The sequence below is a fragment of the Nothobranchius furzeri genome, chromosome 14 (assembly GCF_043380555.1).
Source record: "Nothobranchius furzeri strain GRZ-AD chromosome 14, NfurGRZ-RIMD1, whole genome shotgun sequence".
In the NCBI taxonomy this organism is placed as follows: domain Eukaryota; kingdom Metazoa; phylum Chordata; class Actinopteri; order Cyprinodontiformes; family Nothobranchiidae; genus Nothobranchius; species Nothobranchius furzeri.
The window spans coordinates 15607510-15630297 of record NC_091754.1 but is presented as its reverse complement, the minus strand read 5'-3'; the positions used below and the strand labels follow the sequence as shown (position 1 = coordinate 15630297).

Genomic DNA, 22788 nt, shown 5'->3' with positions numbered 1-22788 from the left:
TTGATTACTTTGCTTGATTAGTTAAAAAACAATCATTTTCCATCCAATCGCTAGCAGAGGAAAAGCTTGTTCACTTTCACTGAAACCTAAAAAACAAACAAACAGACTACTTTCTCTGTTTATGGCGTAATTAAATGTTTGAGATCTTCTTTTATGTCATCAAGTTAATACCGTTTTTTGAGTGGATTTTCTTTGGTTTCAAATCTTTGCTGCAGAGATAAAGACATTTTAATAAACCTTGTTCTTCAGAAAAACAGTGAGCATTGTTGTTTAAAGCAGCATAGATTTAGGCCACCGGAGACCAGTCTTCAGAGCATTAATGAGCTCTTCATATCAAATTTCTCTAAAGTTACTAGAAGATTGTTGAAGGCTTTGGATTAATTTGCCTTTACTTGAATACACATTTCTGTTTTGATGATAATGTCTAATGAGTTTTTAAAGGTGAGCATTTCTTAAGCTGAAAAATATGAAGGAACGAAATAGAGACGTCAAAACACTGTTAAAGTCTGACAGATTCTCAATCGTCTCTATGCTAGCTACCCTATAGGAAATCAACACTAATTATTTGTATCCAAATTTCACACACTTAATACAAGCCAGTGTGTCTGGCTGTAGTTTGAGCAACTAGCTGATTATTTTTGCAATCTTTCCTCTTTTCACAATAAAAAAAAGCAGAAAAAATAAAATTTGAGTATTTTAAGAAAGCAAACCATATAGACAAAAAGATTGAACTGAATAAGTGGTATAAAATGTAATTTGTATATTTTATTTATTTGTTAAAATTAGATCAGCTTCAGGTCAGCAGCACGTTTTATTCTGTCCACAATAGGGTTTGTGTCCATTTCATTTACCAAACTACATCTGTTGATGCGACTGCGCTGAGGGCCTTCTCCCGCTTCATGCTCAGCTTCAGGCGCCCACTTCCCCGCCTGCAGACATGCCTCCACCCCTGCCATCACAGCGAGACAAACAAAAGAAGATTAAAGCAACAGCTAATTACTGTGACTTAAAGCAGCCCGACAAGGCAGCCGTAAAAAGGGGACGACAAAGCTCAAGTCTAATTCAGAACGAGATTTTAGAAACTGGCAATGCTGCAGCTGTTGACAGAAAGATGCCCACAGCATGATAGTTAATGACGCACCCCCCCACCCACCCCTATTGTAAGTGTTGAGCAGAATCCGAGCATCATCGCTCTCAGTGCCTTTCTCATGAGGCTTCAGGGAGTCAAACTGGAACTGTGTGACAGCCAGTAATTTAAGCTGGAGATGAAGCTTTTGTTCTCAATCCTCATGAAGAATTATGAAAGAAGGAAACATTCTCTGGGGCAGATAACGAAAAATGGAGCACATTTTAATGACCTCTTAGCATCAGTAATAACATTTGCTTCTGAACATGTCACGGTTACCCATGCTGCTGTACTCAGAAAGCCTTTTCTTACTTATGTCGGGGTAACATATTCAAATGATCAAAGTGAACTAATTTAAAGAAGCACAAACTATATTCAAATTGAGATTTTTCAAAGCCTCTTTCACACAACAATCCCGCCAATTTGCCGCAAAGCTGAGGCGGCATCTGGGACCCTTTGGTTGTTCATAAGTGGTCAGACTGTGGTGGTAATGTGGCGCTTCTCACAAAAGATTACACAATGGCGGTAGAAAGGGGGTGTGGGGGCGGTCTCTGCGCTGTCACGGGCTTTCTTTTAGCTTGGACATAACGTGGTTTTGATTGCAATAGAAGCCGTGCTCCTTCAGTTTTTTATTACAAGTTGCTCCTAAAGGCGATCTGGTGACAGCTCATTTAACATTTATGTCCTGGCCAAGTGGGAGGGGTACACCAAGAACAATATCATAAAGTTCAAGTCCCATAGTCACCATCACACAATGGTGAAATTCATCTCCACATTTGACCCATCCCCATGGAGGGGAGCGGTGAGCTGCAGCTATAACCGTGCTCAGGAACTATTTGGTGGTTTAACCCCCCAATCCAACCCCTTAAAGCTGAGTGTCGAGCAGGGAGGCATTGGGTCCCCTTTGAAAAAGTCTTTGGTATGACCCGACCAGGAATCGAACCCTGATCTCCCAGTACCAGGGCAAACACTCTACCACTAGGCCACTGAGCTGGTCATGGGGCTGTAAATAATAGGGCTCCTGGGCCATTGTGAGCCCCAACAAAGCTTTACATTCTGTAAAGAGTCTTAAAGAACAGTTTCTAATTGTAAGAATAAAAGTTATTCTAGGACCCATTTAATGTACTTAAAGATAAATAAGCACACCAGATAGTATTGAAAACCCCAGTGAGTCCTATCAATGAGACTGAACTGAGATAATAACAGAAATCTATTTGACTGATTTTTTATACTAAAGTGTGTTAAAAAATAAGACAGCTTTCTGAGAAATATAATTTCATCCAAGTACACAATCTCAAGAATCCTTTTGTAAATCATTGGCAATGCCATCAGAAAAACTCAGCAGGCAGATCCAAGACGCGTCTAAATAGAAACGAGAAGAATGTGGAGACAAAAGTTTTGGAACCAAATACCAACTGGTGGAAATAACTGAGCCAGGAGTACTTTTCTACTTTGTTGTAATTGGTGTTTAGACGGTATTTTTTCACAGGAATAATAAAGTGTGCAATGTTCAAATGTTCTTCAGTTACTTTGATTTCTAAGAAATCTCAGTGTGGTCTTCATAGATACTCCACAACCATTTTGTATCTGTGGAAACATCTGAATGACCTGTGCACACCACCACTACCAGAGCTTTTCAGTTGCAGCCTAATTTTCAAGTTTCTCCCAACAGTGGGGGTAAAATAAGCAAATTAGTGTAAACGTGTATGAGTACACATCCTGCTACAATAAAGCCAAACGTGTGTATATATTGTAACATCACGAATGGCCTGATTTTAAGACTTACAGGTCAGATACACAGCCTGGATCACCTTGCCCAGGCTACTACTCCAATCTGCAATATAGTCCTTCACAGGAGACTTAAAGTCTGCTACCACACCTTTAATCCATGCAGCTGTCTGCTTATCTACTGCTATTCCATCCAGCAAGAAGAGGACATTTCAAGATTTAAAAGAATAATTCAAATAAACTCATTTTACTGGTAATCATCAAGGTTCATTATAACTGTGTTTAATTACTGAAATGAATTATAATTCTTTGGTTAATAATTATTTATGATAATCAGTAATGTTAACATGACAGGAAGTGATCATGTGCACTTATACACAGAAACACAGGTCACAGTAACTAGGTTGAAGGTTACTTGCACTCACAGGATCTTTTCCCATAACACCAGCACCTTCAGGGAGGCGTGTTTCTGAGGGTTTGTTAAATCTTCCTTCTACATGTCAAACCTGATTCGTTAGAAATGATAATAGCCATCTTTTAAAACAGAACTCTCGTCATTTGCGAGTGAGTTCTAGAGAAGGTTGGGACGGCCGCCCAATGCTCTTTAACCAAACAAGCGATTTCTGTCACGTTGGCAGAGTTGCTCCGACACAACAAAACGACACCTGCAGAACAAGCTGAAGCTACGAGATTCCTTAAGAATCTGCAGACACAAACCAATTCCACCTGTGTGCCTGCGGCATCGCTAGGACCGGAGAAGTCGGTACCATCGCTGTGGACCGATTCATCCGCAAAGGACGAAATCAATCAAACCAAATCAAAGATACTTTATTAATCCCAGAGGGAAATTAGAGTTTCAGTACACACAATTCAGAGATCAGATATACATGGGCAAGACACATGACAAGAATTGGTGACTGTGGTCATTCGCAACCCTGAGTCACGCTACCTTAATAGAGATAAGAGGGTTACATGAGGATTGGTTCAGGTGGAGGGGAAAAAAGGCACTTCAGAGCTACCCTCCACCGGGAGGGCAGCTTTGCTCTGCAAAAAAAAAAAAAAAAAAAACCACCTCAGACAGATATGCAACAGACTTCAGACAACACAACATGTGTTCACTAGGTGGGATGGTGGGTTGGGACTATCCCCACTTCAGTTCCTGCAGCCATGATAAGCAGCGCATGTCACCTCAGTGTGGATGGGGGAGGAACATTGAGGGTTGGAGGGTTGCAGTGACCCTGGAACGTTTCAGCGGCTTTCCCGCTGTCCCACCCAGGCTGGGAAAGGAGACAGAGTTGAGTTGCCATAGCGACGGCACATTCCACATATCTTCTGGGGGGGGGAGTTTTCGTTGGAGCCTTGCAGGCTCAAGGGCGCCAGATTCCGATTAGAAATTGTTTTGGGGCCAGACAGAGATAATTTCCTCTCCGTCTTACAGTTTGTTGGTCCTCAACCTCTCAAAGTCCCAATAATGGACATTAAACTATCCCAATCTGTGCTGATTTGTCATCTCTCTCCTTGATGGCATCCATCTTTTGTGCCAATAATGAATCTCGGCCAAAGTTCCAAGCTTACAATTCATCTCGACGATTATGTGTGTCTGTGAATTCACAGCGCGGTGCAAACCATCTCTGAGCTCCGGGATCAGGCCAATATTCCTCGACAGCCCGTTAATTTTCCAGTAAGCCAGGTAGCCTCCAAGCCCAATGAGCAGGAAACCTGACACCAACAAAACGAATATCCACACATCTTCAGAGTCCCCCACAGACAGCAAAGATGAACAAATCAAGTTCCACTGTTTCCAGGAGTCCATGATGTATCCAACTGGGTCTGTCGCGGAGGGGCATCCGGGAGCCCCTTCTCCCGTTCTCATTGTTGAAAAAATTTTATCAATCGCGTTGAGAGACCAACTGATGAGATCCATTTTAGTGAATTTCAGTTTCCAGTTTCCAGATAAAATGTAGAAGCAGCCGTGCACCCAGCACACACAGACAGACAAAGGGCCTTGAGGATAAGATATGGAGGACAGGAGGAAAAAAGCGCCTGCACCCTCCAAGAGCCGGAAGAGGAAATTTCGGTCCACCCTGGCATTGAGTCCCCCAAACTGTTCTTGGAACACCTCGTGCCCCAGGAGAAAGCTGGTAAACCTCTAGTGTCAGTCAAACTGACCCAGAATCTATCCTGCAAAGCCCTTCTAGACACAGGTTCTGATTTTACACTGATAACTCGTTCAATGTTCGACCGCATCTACATTTCTTGTGGAGCGGGGTCAGGCCCCCAGAAATCGTTCCACGTTCTGTAACTGTCAGGACTTTCTCTCATGACTTAATCTTGTCTTCTAGGTCTGCCCTCCACTTTTCTATCGGTCCCACAATCCTGACACACCCGTGTACATCTGCGAGCATGCGAGGATGCCCATGACCCTCGTCATGGACCTTCTGAGGTGCATTGAAGCCTTCACTGATATGGAAAGCGGGGAACTCTGGTCAGGGGTTGAAGAACCTCTGCCCATCATTCTGCCTCCTGACCTTCACTGTCTTACGATTGGTAACTCTGAGCAGGGGGAAACAATATGTTCACTGCCAAGCCCAGAGCCTTTGCCACGACTCAGGTTTCATCAGAGTGACATTCTGTTGATTTCTTTAACACTGATCAGGTCATGGACCTAGCTGATGCTCCTACCACTGTAGTTGAGCAAGACAAACAACAACTTGTGTTAAAATATTCTGATTGCAATAATCTTTCTCTTTCCACCATGTGGACAGGTAAACATCTTTCCAATTACATCGGTGGCCAGAAACTCATCTTTGAGATTTGGCATGTTTAAATTGTTTAGTAATAAATTTCTTAACCTTTTTAAACTGGACTCTTTCTTGAAATAAACACGGAGTGGGCTTATATTGATCACTGAACAAGCAAAGATCTTTAGATCTTCTGAATTAACAAATAACTTTTGCTATTAAATTAAATCTTTAAAAATAAATATTATAATCTTTTGATTAACATAGCCCAAGCAAGTTGGTGTATGAATTTATATATATATATATATATATATATATATATACACACACACACATGTAAATTTCATTCGTTAATGTTTGATCTTCTTAGGAATTAAAACATAAGCTGATAGCAACAGCCTTTAATTCCTAGATATGTAGTTCATTAAAACTACAATATCCACAGCAATCAGGAAATGGTGTTGGTGTGTGATTGCATTTCTTCAACTGATTTATTTATGGCGTTGTTTCACCGACACCAGCCATAGCACGAAATTACAATAAATAAATAAAAACCTACTGAGGTTAATCATTTTAGATGATTGTGTTTAGTGCTCAGGACTGATTAACATATTTGTTTTTGCTCTGTTCGACGTCTTGATCCCCTTCCTTCAGGAGTCAGTGAATGAGGGAGCGGCAGAATGAATCCTTCTTGATTAAACATCAAACCAAGTGGAACTCATTATGAAGCCAAGATTGGGTCAAGACAAGTTTTATCCCAACATGGAACCATGAAAAGATGCCTTAAAGGGTAACTAAACCACTTGAGAGTGGCAAAAATAAAATAAAAAAATAAAAGATTTTCTTATGTATTATTTTTTTCTTTCTTGGTAGTAGTCAAAATTTTTTAACTTTTTGGAAAATAAGAAAGGTCCACATACATTTTGAATAAATCCTTCCCATTGGGGCTACGCTAAGACTGATGCCCGAGATATTACCTCACTAAAAACATATAGATGGAGTGTGTTTTCTGGACACAAGTCGACGTGCTGAATTCCAGATCAAATCTGAGAAACGCATCTGAGCTGCTTGCACTCTGAACACAACCCCAGAGACCAAACCTGTGGTGAATTTCTGGCAGTCATGCCTCTGGCAGGGTCTTCTGTTCCAGCAGGGCAGGACCCTTGTTCAGCTTCTCACTGGCGGCTAAACAGAGGCGAGTTGAACTTGTGAACTCAGAAGAATGCTCCCTCCCAGGCAACACAAGAGATGGCGGCAGTAAATTGTTTAGGACAGTTAGAGGAAAAATAAATAAATAAACTGGAACTAAAAAGGTGAAAAGATAACAGGAACACACAATTATTTAAATAATTGAGCAACCTTTTGGCTCGCAATCTTCTTCAAAAAATGATCAAATAAGAACACTGAGGTCCGATAATTATAGTCGAATACAAAAATAACTATTATAATTTGATTTAAAAAGCTCCCAGCAGAGGAAAAGGTATTTTGAGGTAACTGAAAGTTTTTGCACTGTCATGTTGACAGCTAGTGTTTGCTAAGACAAAGGCTTGGCTGATTGTGTTAAAATGCCAATGTATAGTGGATATGAAACCTTTTGGGAAGCGTTGTACCACCAGAAGTGCCATATCACAAAAGTGAAGTCACCCTTTTTGACTCACCGCTTAGTCATTGTTTTTCCTGATTCATATCTAGAGCTCAAATCCTTGCTGATAATTCTCATTTCCTCAATCAACCTTTCAACTAGCAAGTCATCTTTTATTCATTTATGGTAACCCTGTTCCATACCCATCATGGCCGTGCAGACTACCGTTACTGGCTCATCACACAGTTGCAATCAGAATATGGCGACTAGGTGAAGCCAAAGCTGTTAGCAACTCAAGGAAAAACCTTTGCTGTGTTGTGTATTAAGCAAGAAAATACAATGAGGATTGAAAAGAAACACAGAAAGAACATAACAAGGAGGCTTCTGCAGAGCATGATTAGCTGATGCGCAGGTGATTCAACCACTGAATCAAGTGTGTTGGAGCAGAGAAACCACTAAAAAGTGCTTGATACCGGCACTCTAGGACTAGGATTGGGAACCCTTGTTTAAAGCCCCAAATACTAAAACAACTCACCTACTAAACAGCCACGAAACCTCCAGGCCTCTGATGGACTCCTTGTAGTCCAGTGCCAGTGAGGCGTTCTCCAGACTCGTCACTACTGAAAGTTTAGGAGAGTAAAGGCACTGGGACTTGGATCAGAGAGCCAATGAGCAGGACTGGGCGTTCCCCTCCACTACTTCAGCTCAGGCTGCATAACTGTATAACAATTTAGTATGCTCGCTAATATAGTTAATCCTCTCTGGCTTTGCTTCCAGTTAAACTGCTCCAAACCGGGATCATGTACAAAGAGAAGCAATGCGGTGGGGTGGGGTTAGAGGGCAATTTGATGGATGGGTGATATGAATCCAATATAAGGAACGGGATCTTCAATATTATTGGATGAGGGTTGTGTTGTGATAGTAAAATTTTGAGGCAATTATGGCTATTCCACTTTTTGACAAAACATTTTATTGGTGCCATGTGAAGAGCATTTCAAGCAATATGGCAAAAATCTTTCGGAAAAACATCTCCTAACCCACCTTTAGGACACTCAGTTTCCTTCTTTACTGTAGTCAAAGTATAATAGGCTTGTGGTGAGAAATGAAGCTGATTTAGGGTGCTTAGTTGGGAAAGAACTTTCTTAGGAAGGATGAATCAACAAAACTTCTTTTCAAGTGAAAAAGGGTATGATGAAGAAGAAGTCTGATAAAAGTCATAATCTAGACACTGATGAGCCTCATTGTTGCGGCATCTCCCTGGCAGTAAGGCGTTTCCTGTTTCCTGTTTTTAGTGTTGCACTACGTGTAGCTGTTTGGTGTTTGTGGCTTGCTAAAACTGATTTATTTTCTCTGTACTAGGATATCTCTGAGTTATTGTAGCACATAAGCACGTTAAAACACATGTTCTGTTGTTCCACCTAGCTTTTAGGGAACCATTTGAGTTTGCACACAGTTTATTTGGTGATGAACAGTTTGCTCGTCCAGTTAGCTTAGCCTCAGCACGGCTATGGCTACTTCTGTCTCTGCTTCTCCGTCTCTTGCTCTCTGTGTCAGATGTTTAGTTACTCCTCTGCCTCCTTTAGTGATAATGGTATGTGTATTAAATGTAGCATTTTTGTAGCTTTGGAGGCAAGGGTGTCGGAAATGGAGGCCCGGCTCCTCGCTGTTGAAAAGCCCGTAAACAGCCGTAGCTACTTAGCTAGCGCAGGGCTAACTAGCTCAGAACTACCCCATAGCGATCCTCCAGCAGAACCCGAGCAGCTGGAACCTCAGGCCGGCTGGGTAATGGTACTCAGGAAGCATAGAACCCAGCCCGTGGGGCACCACAAGCAACGATCTTTAGATCTTCTGAATTAACAAAATAACTTTTGCTATTAAATTAAATCTTTAAAAATAAATATTATAATCTTTTGATTTACATAGACCAAGCAAGTTATATATATATATATATATATATATATATATATATATATATATATATTGTTCTAACAGATTTTCCCCGCTCAGTGACGCACCCACTGACAAGCCGACTCTGATCATTGGCAGCTCCATGGTCAGAAACGTGGCATTAGAGGCTCCAGCAACCATAGTTAAATGTTTACCTGGGGCCAGAGCGAGCGACATTAAATCTTACCTGAAACTGCTGGCTAAGGATAAGCGTAAATACAGTAAGATTGTTATTCACGCTAGTGGTAACGACACCTGGTTACGCCAATCAGAGGTCACTAAAATGAATGATGCTTCGGTGTGTAAGTTTGCCAAAACAATGTCGGACTCCGTAATTTTCTGTAGCCCCCTGCCTGATCGGACCAGTGACGACATGTTTAGCCGCATGCTGTTCTTCAACCGCTGGTTGTCTAGGTGGTGTCCTGAAAACAACGTGGACTACATTGATAATTGGAAAACTTTTTGGGGAAAAATTGGTCTGATGCGAAGAGACGGCATCCATCCCTCTCTGGATGGAGCAGCTCTTCTTTCTAGGAACATGGCCAGTTTTATTAGTCCTCCATGACAACCCAGGGTCCAGACCAGGAAGCAGAGTCGTAGTTTAACCCACCCCTCTGCAGCTTCTGTACTGTTACCCACCCACTACCCCATAGAGACAGTGTCCTGCCCACGGCCAAAATCACACAGATTAAATATCAGGCTTAATAAAGCAAATCATGGAAATCTCATAAATATTAGAACAAATTCAACAGAGCAGAAAATGAGAAAAATTAAATGTGGGTTATTGAACATTAGGTCTATTTTTCTAAGACTTTGTTAGTTAATGACTTGATTTGTGATAATCAGAATTCTTTGCTCTCTCTCACAGAATACTGGCTGCAGCAAGAGGACTATGTTAGTTTAAACGAGTCGACTCCTTCTAATTATTTAAATCATCATATTGCTTGAAGTACAAGGCGAGGAGGAGGAGTAGCAACCATTTTTCATTCAGACTAATTAATCAATCCCTTACCAATTAATAGCTACAGTTTGTTTGAACATCTTATTCTTAGTTTTCCTAATCCAGATTGCAAAACTGTAAAACCACGCTTGTTTGTAGTTTTATATCGTCCACCAGAATTTTTGGATCAGATCTCTGATTTTTTATCTGATTTGGTGCTAAATACTGATAAGGTCATTGTAGTGGGGGATTTTAACATTCATGTGGACATTGAAAATGATAGCCTCAATGTAGCCTTTAGTAATATCTTAGACTCAATTGGTTTTACCCAAAGAATACATAGCTCCACCCACTCCTGCCATCATACATTAGACTTTGTGCTGACTTATGACATAGAGCAGGGATTCCCAAAGTGTGGTGCGCGCACCCCTGGGGGTGCGCGAGCTGCCGCCAGGGGGTGCGCGAGGTGAAAAGTGTAATGGCTGCGGAGCTCAGAGAAGTCTGTCATATGTCACCGTTAGCGTAGAAACTCATTTGTGGGTGGGCCAAAGAAAAAGCAAGTGGACACAATAAATGTAATTGAAAACAAGTATATTTTTGCGCGTGCGTCCTCCACATGTGCCCTAGCTTCATAATAACAATGCGCCGAGCTTCAGCACTCTGGCCTGCGCACGCCGATATGTTCCGTCGCGCGCGCGCGTGTCCTCCGCATGTGCCCTAGCTTCATAATAATAATGCGCCGAGCTTCAGCACTCTGGCCTGCGCACGCTGATATGTTCCGTATTTGATCATTTTTAACGGTGTTGGAGGAATCTGAAGGTGGTGAGTCATTCTGGCAGATTGTAATTAACGCCTGTCTCATGCAGGTGTTCTGACATTGTAAACCTCACACACAGAACATTATGGATGGAACAAAATAACAAGAAATGATTCCCATTCAGGCTATTAACAGCGCGCTGACGATCTGAAGTTCAGAGTGCGTCTGTCAGAGGTCAGACACGTTCCGGCTGAGCCACGGCTCACGGGTGCACAAGTGAGCACATCTGGGCTGGGCAGAAGTCATTTTACAACACTGGTTTAAATAGCGCGAGACGCGGTGACTTGAGCGGCTGTGCCGCGCGCGCACACACACACAGAATCAATAAGCGCACACGCTGCTTTAACTCCGGCCCGCTGTCAGACTGAAGGCAGAAATGAACGCTGCCTCCACCGTGATAAAAACTTTTAAGAAGTTATTTTTCATTCAAGGTCAAATTAAGATATTAGCTTCTGGGATGAGTCGGGTCCGCTCCAGCCAGTGACTCCGAACCTGACCACAAGTCCACTGCAGCATTTGTTATTCCGGTCCGCATGACAGTGGATTGCAAATTCAGCCACACCATAAAACAGCAATAAGTCGGTCTGAGGTAAAAGTGAACATCATGGCTATATCTTTTCCCCTATAGACATTTGATTACGCACGAGTAGGTGATCAGCTCAGGTTTACGCAGAGCAGAAGGAAGGAGAGCGCTCTGGCCGCACAGGTTAAACGTTCCTACTTTAAGAAAACCGTTAAATTGCATTGTTTATGTGCTACCTGGGCACTCTAAATATTTATTCAAAATGAAATCAAAGGAAATTGTAATGATATCGAATGCTTATTAATTACTATTTAAAAAATGAAAGTGATGGGGAATTTTTTTAACCCTTTCTGTTTAGCTTGACATCTGATATATACATATATATATATATATATATACATATATATATATATATATATATATATATATATATATATATATATATATATATATATATATATAGAGCCATGCCCCGATGTGGGGGCTGGGGGGGGGGGTCGACATGGTCGGGACATAGAAGGGGGTGCGCGGCTAAATAAGTTTGGGAACCACTGACATAGAGTGTGAGGAAATAACGATCTTTCCACATAATCCAGTCCTCTCGGACCACTTTCTGATAACCTTTGAGTTTTTTATAACTGAGTTCTCGAGACATGAATGTAAATATCACTATAGTCGGTCTCTATCTGACAATGCTGTTGCATCTTTTAAATCAACTGTTCCATCCTTACTGTCCTCAGCATCTCAGGGGAACGTAGCAGAGGGCAATATTTTCATTTCTAGCCCCTCACAAATTGATGCCTTAGTTCATAATGTTACTTCCTCTTTACGTGTGGCATTAGATGATGTTGCCCCTTTAAAAAAGAAGGCAATTAGGGACAGGAAGTTGGCTCCCTGGTTTAATTCTCATTTACGAGCTTTAAAACAAAACTATAGAAAATTGGAGAGAACATGGCGCTCTACGCACTAGGAGTCCTACTTATCCTGGACAAATAGTCTTGTGCTTTATATAAATAAGCTTCGACAAACTAGGACTGCTTATTTCTCAGCGTTAATTAAGGAGAATAAGAATAATCCTAAATTTCTTTTCAGTACAGTTGCCAAACTTACACAGAATCATAGATCTGAACCATTCCCTTAGCCCTCAGCAGCAACGACTTTATGGGATTTTTTACAAGTTAGATTGATTGTATTAGAAACAAAATCTTTAGCATCCTCCCTAATGCGATTTCTTCTTCCTCAGTAAGTGAGGCAGCATCAGAGGTAACTGTAGAACCTCATCTGTGTTTGAACCATTTTGATCCAGTTGAACTTTCAGAGTTATCAAAAATATTAGCTACATCTAAACCATCAACTTGCATTTTAGATCCAATCCCAACCAAATTATTTAAAGATGCATTTCCTTTGGTTACTGCCCACATTCTAGATATAATTAATCTATCCTTAGTAAATGGGTATGTACCACAGGATTTTAAGGTTGCTGTAATCAAACCTTCACTTAAGAAGCCTTCTCTGGATCCAGATGACCCAATGAATTATAGACCAATATCTTTATCTTTATGTGCTTAACAGACGCTTTTACCCAAAGCGACTTACAATTTTTTTTTTTACCTATAGGGCATGTTGTGATCTGTGGGGGAAACCGGAGTACCCGGAGGAAACCCACGCATGCATGGGGAGAACACGCAACTCCACGCAGAAAGGCCGCAGCCGAGTTTCGAACCTGCGACCTTCGTGTTGCGAGGCAACAGTGCTAACCACTGCGCCACCATGCAGCCCAATTTAAAAAAAAAAAAAACATAAGCACACATTATCTAACCTTCCATTTTTATCCAAAGTCCTGGAGAAAATAGTGGCCATCCAATTATGTGAGCATTTAAACACTAATGATCTGTTTGAGGAATTTCAGTCTGGTTTTAGAGAATATCACAGCACTGAAACTGCATTAGTGAGAGTTACAAATGATATTCTCATGGCCTCAGAGAAGAATCTTGTGTCTGTTCTAGTTTTGTTAGATCTCAGTGCTGCCTTTGACACAGTAGATCACAATGTTCTTTTAGAAAGACTTGAACATGTTGTAGGGATCAAAGGAACAGCGTTATGGGCTTGACACATGGGAGGTGACTTCGCCTCTCCTCCATTCTTTTTCAATGAGACATGCATGACAAAGCGATAATCGCGGGTCTCCCTCCTACCAAGCGAAACACGAAAAATGTGCGTGTGAAATTTTGCGCTCGTGCATGTGTCGTGCACAGGCGACCCAGCAACGCGATCCCAGAAAGTTGAAACATTTTCAACTTCTCATCGCTGTCGCTCGGACGAGGACCAATCAACGGAGGTTTCATTCACTGACCAATGAGCGGACAGGATGCTCCGTACATCTCCGAGCAAACATGAAGAAGTTGATTATTATTATGTTTTATATAGTAAAATCAGAAGGTAAGATTTCACATAACTTTAGCAGCACCTTGTGAAACATATCTACCACTTTTTTAACTCTGAACCGTTTAAATAACCTTAATTCCCTCCAACCTGACACAGCCAAACAAAACAACAGAAGTTTCGATTTCGCCATGGAACAGATCGCGTAGACGGCTTTGCCGCTGCCACGGATCGCCTCCCATGTGTCAGGTAATAAAAGCGACAGCAACAAATTTCGCTGATCATGGTCGTTTGTCGCCTCCCGTGTGTCGAGCCTATTAGGTTGGTTTAAATTCTACCTGTCTGATAGATTTCATTTTGTAAATGTACATGACAAATCTTCTTCATACTCCAGGGTTACTTGTGGAGGACCACAGGGGTCAGTGCTTGGACCAATTCTTTATACTATATATATGCTCCCAATTGGTAAAACCCTTAGACAGCATGGGATAAACTTTCACTGTTATGCTGACGATACTCAGTTATATCTATCCATTAACCCTGATGAACCTAATCGGTTAGTTAGATTACAGACTTGTCTTGAAGACATAAAAAATTGGATGACTCTATAAACTTTTTGCTTTTAAATCAAGACAAGGCGGAAGTTCTCATCTTTGGACCAGAAATCCAGAAAAGGAAATTGCTTAGTAAATCACCTGAACTGAATGGCATTACATTAATCTCCAAGAACAAAGTAAGGAACCTTGGTGTTATCTTCGACCAGGACATGTCATTCAAATCCCAGGTTAAACAGGTTTGTAGGATTTCCTTTTTCCACCTTCGGAATATTGCTAAGATTAGAAGCATCCTTCCCAGGAGTGATGCTGAAAAACTAGTTCATGCATTTATTACATCAAGACAGGATTATTGTAATTCATTAGTCCACAGAATGTAGTTAAAAGTCTTCAGCTTGTCCAAAATGTTGCAGCTAGAGTTATGATGAGCATTAAAAAAAAAGAGATCATATCTCTCCTGTCTTAGCTTCCCTACACTGGCTACCTGTTAAATTCAGAATATATTTTAAGATCCTCTTTCTCGCATATAAAGCTCTTAATAATCAAGCTCCATCATATATCAGTGATCTGATTGTTCCATACATTCCTAACCGAGCACTTGGCTCTCGGACTACAGGTTTACTGGTGATTCCCAGAATATCTAAAATTAGAATGGGAGGCAGATCGTTTAGTTGTCAGGCTCCTCTCCTGTGGAACCAGCTCCCAGCTTTAGTCTGTGAGGCAGACATCTTGTCTACTTTTAAGACTAGGTTAAAAACATTTTAATTGATAGGGACTATGGTTAAAATCTGATGTTAGCCCAAATCTGGACAAGTGAGGGAGTAGAGGGAGGTGGAGTGTACAGTGGAGAATACAGTCGGTAAAGACGGCTCTCCCTTGCCCTGCCTCCAGCATGCCTCCATCTAAAAGGCTAGGTTATCCAGAGTTTTCTCTGTAGTTATGCTGCTATAGGCTTAAGGTTGGTTTATGCTTGACGCGTCCGCGAGGTCCGCACGGCTCCACGTGGAAAAGTTGCGTCATTTTGCGTCATTTTAACAACCACGCCCCTCCACCGCGCCTCCGCACGGCCCAGAATTTCCGCAACGCGCACCTCGGAAAATTTCTAACCACGCGGACGGACGGACGCGGAAAAACATGGCGGATCGGCAAGAACTAGTACGACAGAGGTTCGTAAATACAGATATTTATATGATTCAGCTCTCAGAGATCACCGTGATCAACATGTTGTTAATAATTCTTGGAGAGAAATGGCGCGTACTGTCGGAAAAGAGGAGAACGCTGTTAAAAATGCTGAAATGCCATGTTGTAAACAGTAATTTCTACTTCTACTACGGTGTAGGGTTGGATGCTTGCCGTAGAGCTTCATGCTGCCCCCTACAGTTTGGGAGAATATTGGCTCACGGCAGAGACGAGCCGCATGAACCATAAACACTGCGAGTTGTGAAGCGTGTTCCATCCGCGAGCCGCATCACCGCGCGGAAAGTGAATGGGTCAAGCATAAACCAAGCTTTAGACTGCTGGAGGATACACTGACCACTTTTCACACTCTACAACTTTCTTCTACAATCTACTCTTTAACTATTATTTTCTGGAATTTCAGCTGTTAACTTTATTTTTTCTCTAACCCCCAAATTCCACTACCTCCGCTCCGCTGCGCTCCGCTCCGACACGAACGCCGGAGCAAAATCGGTCCCGTTCTAGTCCATCAGAGCAATTCCACTACTGTGGCCGTGCTCCGGCAGTGCGGCGCCGTGCGCCGCCCTCTGTTCCGGCGTCCGGCAAGAATAGAATCGATCCTATTTTTGCCGGACGCCGAAGCACCTCCACAGTAAATGGACAGAAATCACAAACGCCCAACAGGAAAAGGAGCAAGCACAATTTCCGTTTTTCACAATAAATCGATAAACAAAAGGCGTTTTTTGTTTCATATGCACAGGTTTAACAACTTTTAACAACTATCAATGGCGGCTGAAGTTTAAATGCACAAAAGTAAGCCATAAATACAGTTTCAACTATCAAAGTAGTCACACTTTGTTGATCCAAACACTGCTGATCTGTCAACACAAATGATGGGCAGATTTAACAGGTCATTTCGATGCTTCTCCCACACAACGGGTGCTTGGATCTAACTTCCGCGTTTATTGCTCTGACTGTATCGCAAGATCTCGAAAATCCCGCGCATGCTTGTTTGCCCACCTCAGGTCTCCGCACCGGAGCGGAGCCGTTGTAGAGCGGGTACCATTAAAAATTGAGTTCGGAAGCGAGCGGCTGCGGAAGGCGGGGGCGGACCGGAGCGGAGCGGAGGATGTGGAATTTGGGGGTAAGTGTTTCTCTCCCCAGAAGAAGCTACGCTCTGCTGAGCTGTGGTGGCCTCATGGAGGGAGCCATCGTCTAGCATACTGCTGCTAATCACTTAAACATTATCCCTCTCCTGATAATAACTTTTTGCTTTTCTTGAAGTTGGTTGTGCCAATAATAGTTCACCTGTTTAATTAGATTCACTAGGATAAATACAATAAAGTTTATCTCTTGCCAAATAGAATATTTACTAAGAAATCTTAATGTAACCACAGACAAATTGCTTGGTGTGTGTGTGTGTGTGTGCGTGCGTGCGTGCGTGCGTGTGTGCTCTGCCTTCTCGATCCCTAGTGAGTCGTGGTGGATGGCTGCTTATACTGAGCCAGGATCCTCTGGAGGTTTCTTCCTGTTAAAAGGGAGTTTTCCTCTCCACTGTCGCTAAATGCTTGCTTAGTATGAAGACTGCTGTAAAGTCACACCAGTCAGTGACTTGATGCAATTTGCTGGGTTCCTTATATAGGAAACATTTTTTTCTGATTGGCTTAATGAACTGACCTGTATTGGAATGTTTATTATGTGAAGTGCCTTGAGATGGCTCTTGTCATGATTTGGCGCTATATAAATAAAATTCAATTGAATTGAATCCTGGGTTTGGCCTAGATGACAGCAATGGCATATAAAGGCAGGTGACAGTGAGAAGTCAGCAGCTTGTGTGTGCTCTCACACACATCCACCATGATAGAGAGGACACCAAGGTGGCTGTCATGGGGGAGTGAGGATGTGTCAAGTGCTCAGCCAGCGTGGAAACGGAGGGAAAAAAATACACTGAATATGGTCCAAAAGCACAAAATGTTACAGAAACACACATCCAAAGTTTAAACGTAGCGCTGGCAGGCACCAGCATTCCTGGCATTGTACTCAACGCACATGCATACACAGACAGTGAAGTGACGTTGCTGACAAATACAACAGCAAAGGGCACTCCAAGGTGCTGGAAAACTCTTTGACAGCGAGTCTCATCTTGCTTTGCTTGAAGCTGACTTCCTCAGAAGATCTGCCTGTTGACTTGATTAAAAGATGACAGAAAAGGACTGGCTATGAATAACTAAATTAGTTTTCATCTCACAAAAAAGAAAAGATGTGGAGAACGACATTTTTGCAAGCAATTTTAAAGGTTTGCAAAGAAAAGAAAATCCTTTCCTAGATTCTATTCACGCATCATACACCCACCTCATCTGGCTGTCAAACTTGCAAGCAGGTGTGCGCACAACACGGGAGGCACCAACTATTGATCTGAAAATTGCTTGTTGCAAAACGTACTTTGAATGTTTCCCAGAGCAATGTCTGTTCTGCATGAACTTAAACATGTGACATTTAGAGGTTCCTAATCCACAGGGGGAGTTTTATTTCACCTGCTTGCAGAGTGGAAGTACAAGTCTCTGATTGTGTTGGTACTGAATGAAGGGAAAGATACATTTCATCTAAAAGGTTTAATAAAAATGGTGTTTTTCATGCATTATTTGCCTTTGTTGATTTTTTTCTTTATGTTGGCTATAAAAAATGTGGTAATTAAAATGTCTACGAGATTACATGTAGAAAACCCGAGAAACTTTCAGAAAGACACCTAACATAAATTCTGTGGTGGGAACCCATCATCGATTTTTTTATATTTTATTCCCATGTCCTTTGTGGGCCTGTACTGCTACAAGATTCCCACAATGTTGAGATAGGGCCCCTTGTATTAATTGACTACAAGTATCTACTTCCTTTTTGCACAAGGAGGCTTTTATTTTTGTAAGAAACAAAACAAAAATGTACGACTTGTTTAAAATGCTTGCTGAATTATTCAATATTTAGTTTTGTTATAAAACACATCTGCTCCAAACCGCTGCCAATAATAAATTTAAATCTGTACTGCATAAAAAGCACCAGTGTGTTGATTCAATTGCACTATTTCAATTATTTTTTATGTTAATTCTGTTGACACTTGGATGATATGGCAAAAATATAAAATAGCATTTTTCATACATTTTAGTTTGATGTAATATTTTGCTATAATGCAGGTTACTGAGTGATGCCACCATACTGTTTCCCTATTTAACACAAAACATTAATGGCTATGCCATTAGCTCCCTTGCTAACAGGCTATTAAGGCTAACAATTACCAAAGCCAACAATTATGACAAATGTTGTTATTCATCTACTCATTATAAAGTGATCATAACAAAAATAAATTATAGGTAATCAAGTAAAAATGCACACCGTCATCAGGCAGGAAGTGATCAGGCTCTGAGGGTGTCACATCTAATGTGGCCCATGCATAAAAAAGTTTGTTGTTAGCCCTCCTCACAAATAATAAAATGATGATAATTCTATTGCTTAAATTTAATGCCCATAGTTAAAATTCTACTTCAGAGAACAAGATATTTGATGGGCCACTGAGGATTAGTCTGGAGACAAAGAAAAATCCTACCAGTAATCTCGACTGATAGCTTAAAGCAGAAATTATGTTTTTTTTATCCTATGGCACCGTTTAGATGCTGAAAAATTATGTGCACACTATGTGACACGTAAGGGAATGTAGGGTTGTCACGGTGTGAAAATTGAACCTCACGGTTATTGTGACCAAAATTATCACGGTTTTCGGTATTATCGCGGCATTTTTTTTAAACATATTACATTTTCAGACAGCTAAATAAACCCTGTACATCAGGAAAATATTGTCCTCAGTTTGTGTCTAAATTTAGCCTAAAATTTGTTATTTTGTAATTATGTTGTTTATTTGTTTACATTTTTCCCCTTTAGTCTTTAAAATACCAATATTTGCCCATAACTTCTTATTTTTTGTCTTCTTGATGTCATCATTTTGAAAACATTAGATCAGATGATACTCAGTACTCAAGTAGCCTTCTAATCAGATACTTTTTTACCCTTACTTGAGTAATAAACCCTATATCAGGAAAATATTGTCCTCAGTTTATGTCCTTCCAGTGAGCTTTGCAGATGTGGGAAAATGTCATCAGGCAGTAATCATTGTTAAATTCATAATTATTCTCGGAGAGAGACCAACTCTTATCTGCCCCTGGGAGCCCCGTAATGCATAGCGTCATTTCAATATGGGGGTGTCCGTGACACGGTTTATATGCAGGTAGCGGCGCTGCGGCTGCTTTATATAGCGACTCGTTGCATTCTCCCTCAACCCAAATCCTCGGATCACGCATTTTAGCTAAAACGCTAACGTTAGCTTGCCTTGCGTTGACTGTAGAGTTGTGGGTGATGGCCATGCAGATGTGTCATGAGATTTGAAGCGTTGCTGCCTTTCACAGACACTTTTTCTGCACGTGCTGCAAACAGGATAGCCGTCTTCTATCAACTGTCCCTTGGCATTCTTCAAATATCCAATAGATGCCCGTACTTCCCACTTTGTTTTCTTTGAGGGATAATAAATGTCCTGAGCGCTGCCGTCTCCTCCTTTGGCCATTATTTCAGCTTTAGCTTCAAGAAAGTTTTGGTTGTAAACAACAAAGTGCGCATGTGCCGCCGGCAACTTCAGCAGATGATACGGTGGCTAGTAAGGGTCACCGCGCCTACACCGCAGCCACGGTAATCCACCGAGATAATATAGTTTTTTTAAAACAAGACGGTTATTATTATTGTCAACTTTTTTCACCGGGGTTTACCGCTACACCGGTTACCATGACCACTGTGAATATACGCGAACGTTATAGGCTAATGCTGAGTGGCTAATCAAAATGCATGGGGCTCTATGGGACAATGGGTGAGCCTAGAAAAATAAACTGATGTAATGCCTACATCATATCACAGTGCAGGGTGAGACCATCACTTTTACAAAGTTCTAAAAACTTCTGGATTGCAGCTTAAAACTTTAATACAATTTTTTTCTAAAACAAAGTAGTGTTATTAATTAAACCAGTCAGGAGAAGTGAGCAACAGATGAGAGAAAGTATGTTCTTAATTAGGGTTGGGTATCGAGCACCGAGCATCAATTGGAACCGGGACAACTGTTAATTTTTCCCGGAATCACTCTAAGTTTTTATTTCGATTCCTAGTTTCGATTCCTAGAATGCTGACCGGAAAAGGAATCCACAGCCGATCTCCGTGGAAAAATAAGCGTAATCTGCAAATTGTGATCAATGCTTTTCAGAGCTGATCGCACCAGCACTAAGTCCCCCCTCCCCCCACCTGGCGCACAGCGGCCAAATATAAACAAACGTGTCTGCCGAACTTTTACTTCGTAACGTAAACTTTAATTCCTGCAGCATAGAGGAAATTAGTTAAAATACGTCGACACGGTGGATTTAATAGAAGCTTAAAGAACAAACTCTGGACGGTGTCAGACGCAGACGCTCACCAACACGTGTGTGTGTGTGTGTGTGTGTGTGTGTGTGTGTGTGTGTGTGTGTGTGTGTGTGTGTGTGTGTGTGTGTGTGTGTGTGTGTGTGTGTGTGAGCGTCAGAAGGCTGAACAATAACCTGTAGAATAATTAAAGTCATCATGCTAGAGCAGCTTTCTCTGTGGTGGACCACACCAGCTTCTGCCACAATAAATAATTATAATAATAATAAATCACACACAAAGTTGTGAACATTTTAATTTCCTTTCTGAACTATTTCTGTTGAGAGTTTTAATGTTTAAAATCTGTTAAATTGTTAGTGACAGCAGCTACATTAAAGTTTCACTTTCTGTTCTGGCTGAATGCTGCTGCAACATGGAGGTGTAGTTCTCAGTCATCCTGGACATGATCATCTTGAGAGTTTTAGCTGAAAACAGCTGGATGTTTCTACAATACAACAACAATACAAAAATACTTTATTAATCCCAGTGGTAAATTAAGAGTTTCAGTACACACAATTCTGAGATCAGACATACAAACATACATACACACACATGACAAGAATTGGTGACTGTGGACATTTGCAACCCGAGTTGCGCTACTGTAATAGATCAAGAGGGTTTATACGAGGATAGAGTCGGGGGGGGCACTTCAGAGTTACCCTCACCAGAGAGGGTAGCTTGGCTATGCAAAAAAAAAAAAAAAACCTCAGACAGATATGCTCACAGTCTTCAGACATTACACAACATAAGTGTCCACTAGGTGGGGAGGTAGGGTTGGGACTCTCCTCACTTCGGTGCATGCAGCCACATGGAGCAGCGCTTATCACCTCCATTTGGACAGGGAAGAGCGATAATGGGCTAGAGGGCACATTGACTCCTAGATACGGTTCCACTGCCTTCACCGGTCACAGTCCCGCCCAGGCTGGGATAGGGAAAAGAGCTACCATAGCGACAGCCACATTCCACATTTCTTCTGAGGGGGAGTTTTCACTTTAGCTTCACAGGCTTCAAAGGCACCTGATTCAGATAAGGATTGTTTTGGGGCAGACAGGGATAATTTCCTCTCTGCGTTAGAGTTATGTTGGTCATCAACCCATCTAGATCCAATAATGGTGCAATAAATCTATCCCAATCCATGCTGATCCATCCACAACTCTCTCCTTGATGGAATCCACCTTCTGGGTCAGAGTCTGAATCTCAGCCAAAGTTCCAAGCTTACGACTCATCTCGACAATTATATGAGTTTGTGCATTCCATCCCTGAGCTCCGGGATTGAGCCAATATTCCTCGAAAGCTTGTTACTTTTCCGGTAAGCCAGGCAACCGCTCAGGCCAAACAGCAGGAATCCCGACGCCAAAACCATGAATATCCAGACTTCTTCAGAATGCTCTACAGACAGTTGAGAGAGGCATATCAGGTTCCACTGTTTCCAGGAGTCCATGATATACCCAGCTGGCTCTGTCCCAGAGGGTCATCTGGGAGCCCCTTCTCCCATTCTCATCATTGAAAAAATTTAGTCAATCGCGTTGAGAGACCAACTGACCAGATCCATTTTAATACCATAATTTCCAGACTATAGAGTGCACCTCAATATAAGCCGCACCTACTAAGTTTAAAAAAAAAACATGGAACTGTACTTATATAAGCCGCACCGGGCTAAAAGCCGCAGATATCTACCGGATATCTACTGAATTGAAAATGTAGTTTAACTGAACGTAACTGAACTGATCAGCATCAAACCAAACAGAAAAGTTATTGACTAGTTTATTCATCATCCTTCTGCGCACTGAAACC

At 41.6% G+C, this 22788-nt stretch overlaps 1 protein-coding gene across 1 annotated transcript in view; it reads right to left on the bottom strand.

Moving 5' to 3' along the window:
• The window catches only part of bard1 (BRCA1 associated RING domain 1), a 55261-nt gene that overhangs the window by 638 nt on the left and 31835 nt on the right, over nt 1-22788 (bottom strand). Inside the window, exon 10 of the mRNA XM_015966707.2 lies at nt 852-949. Coding sequence (XP_015822193.1) covers nt 852-949 — 98 coding nt within the window. The remainder of the gene's footprint in view (nt 1-851; nt 950-22788) is intronic.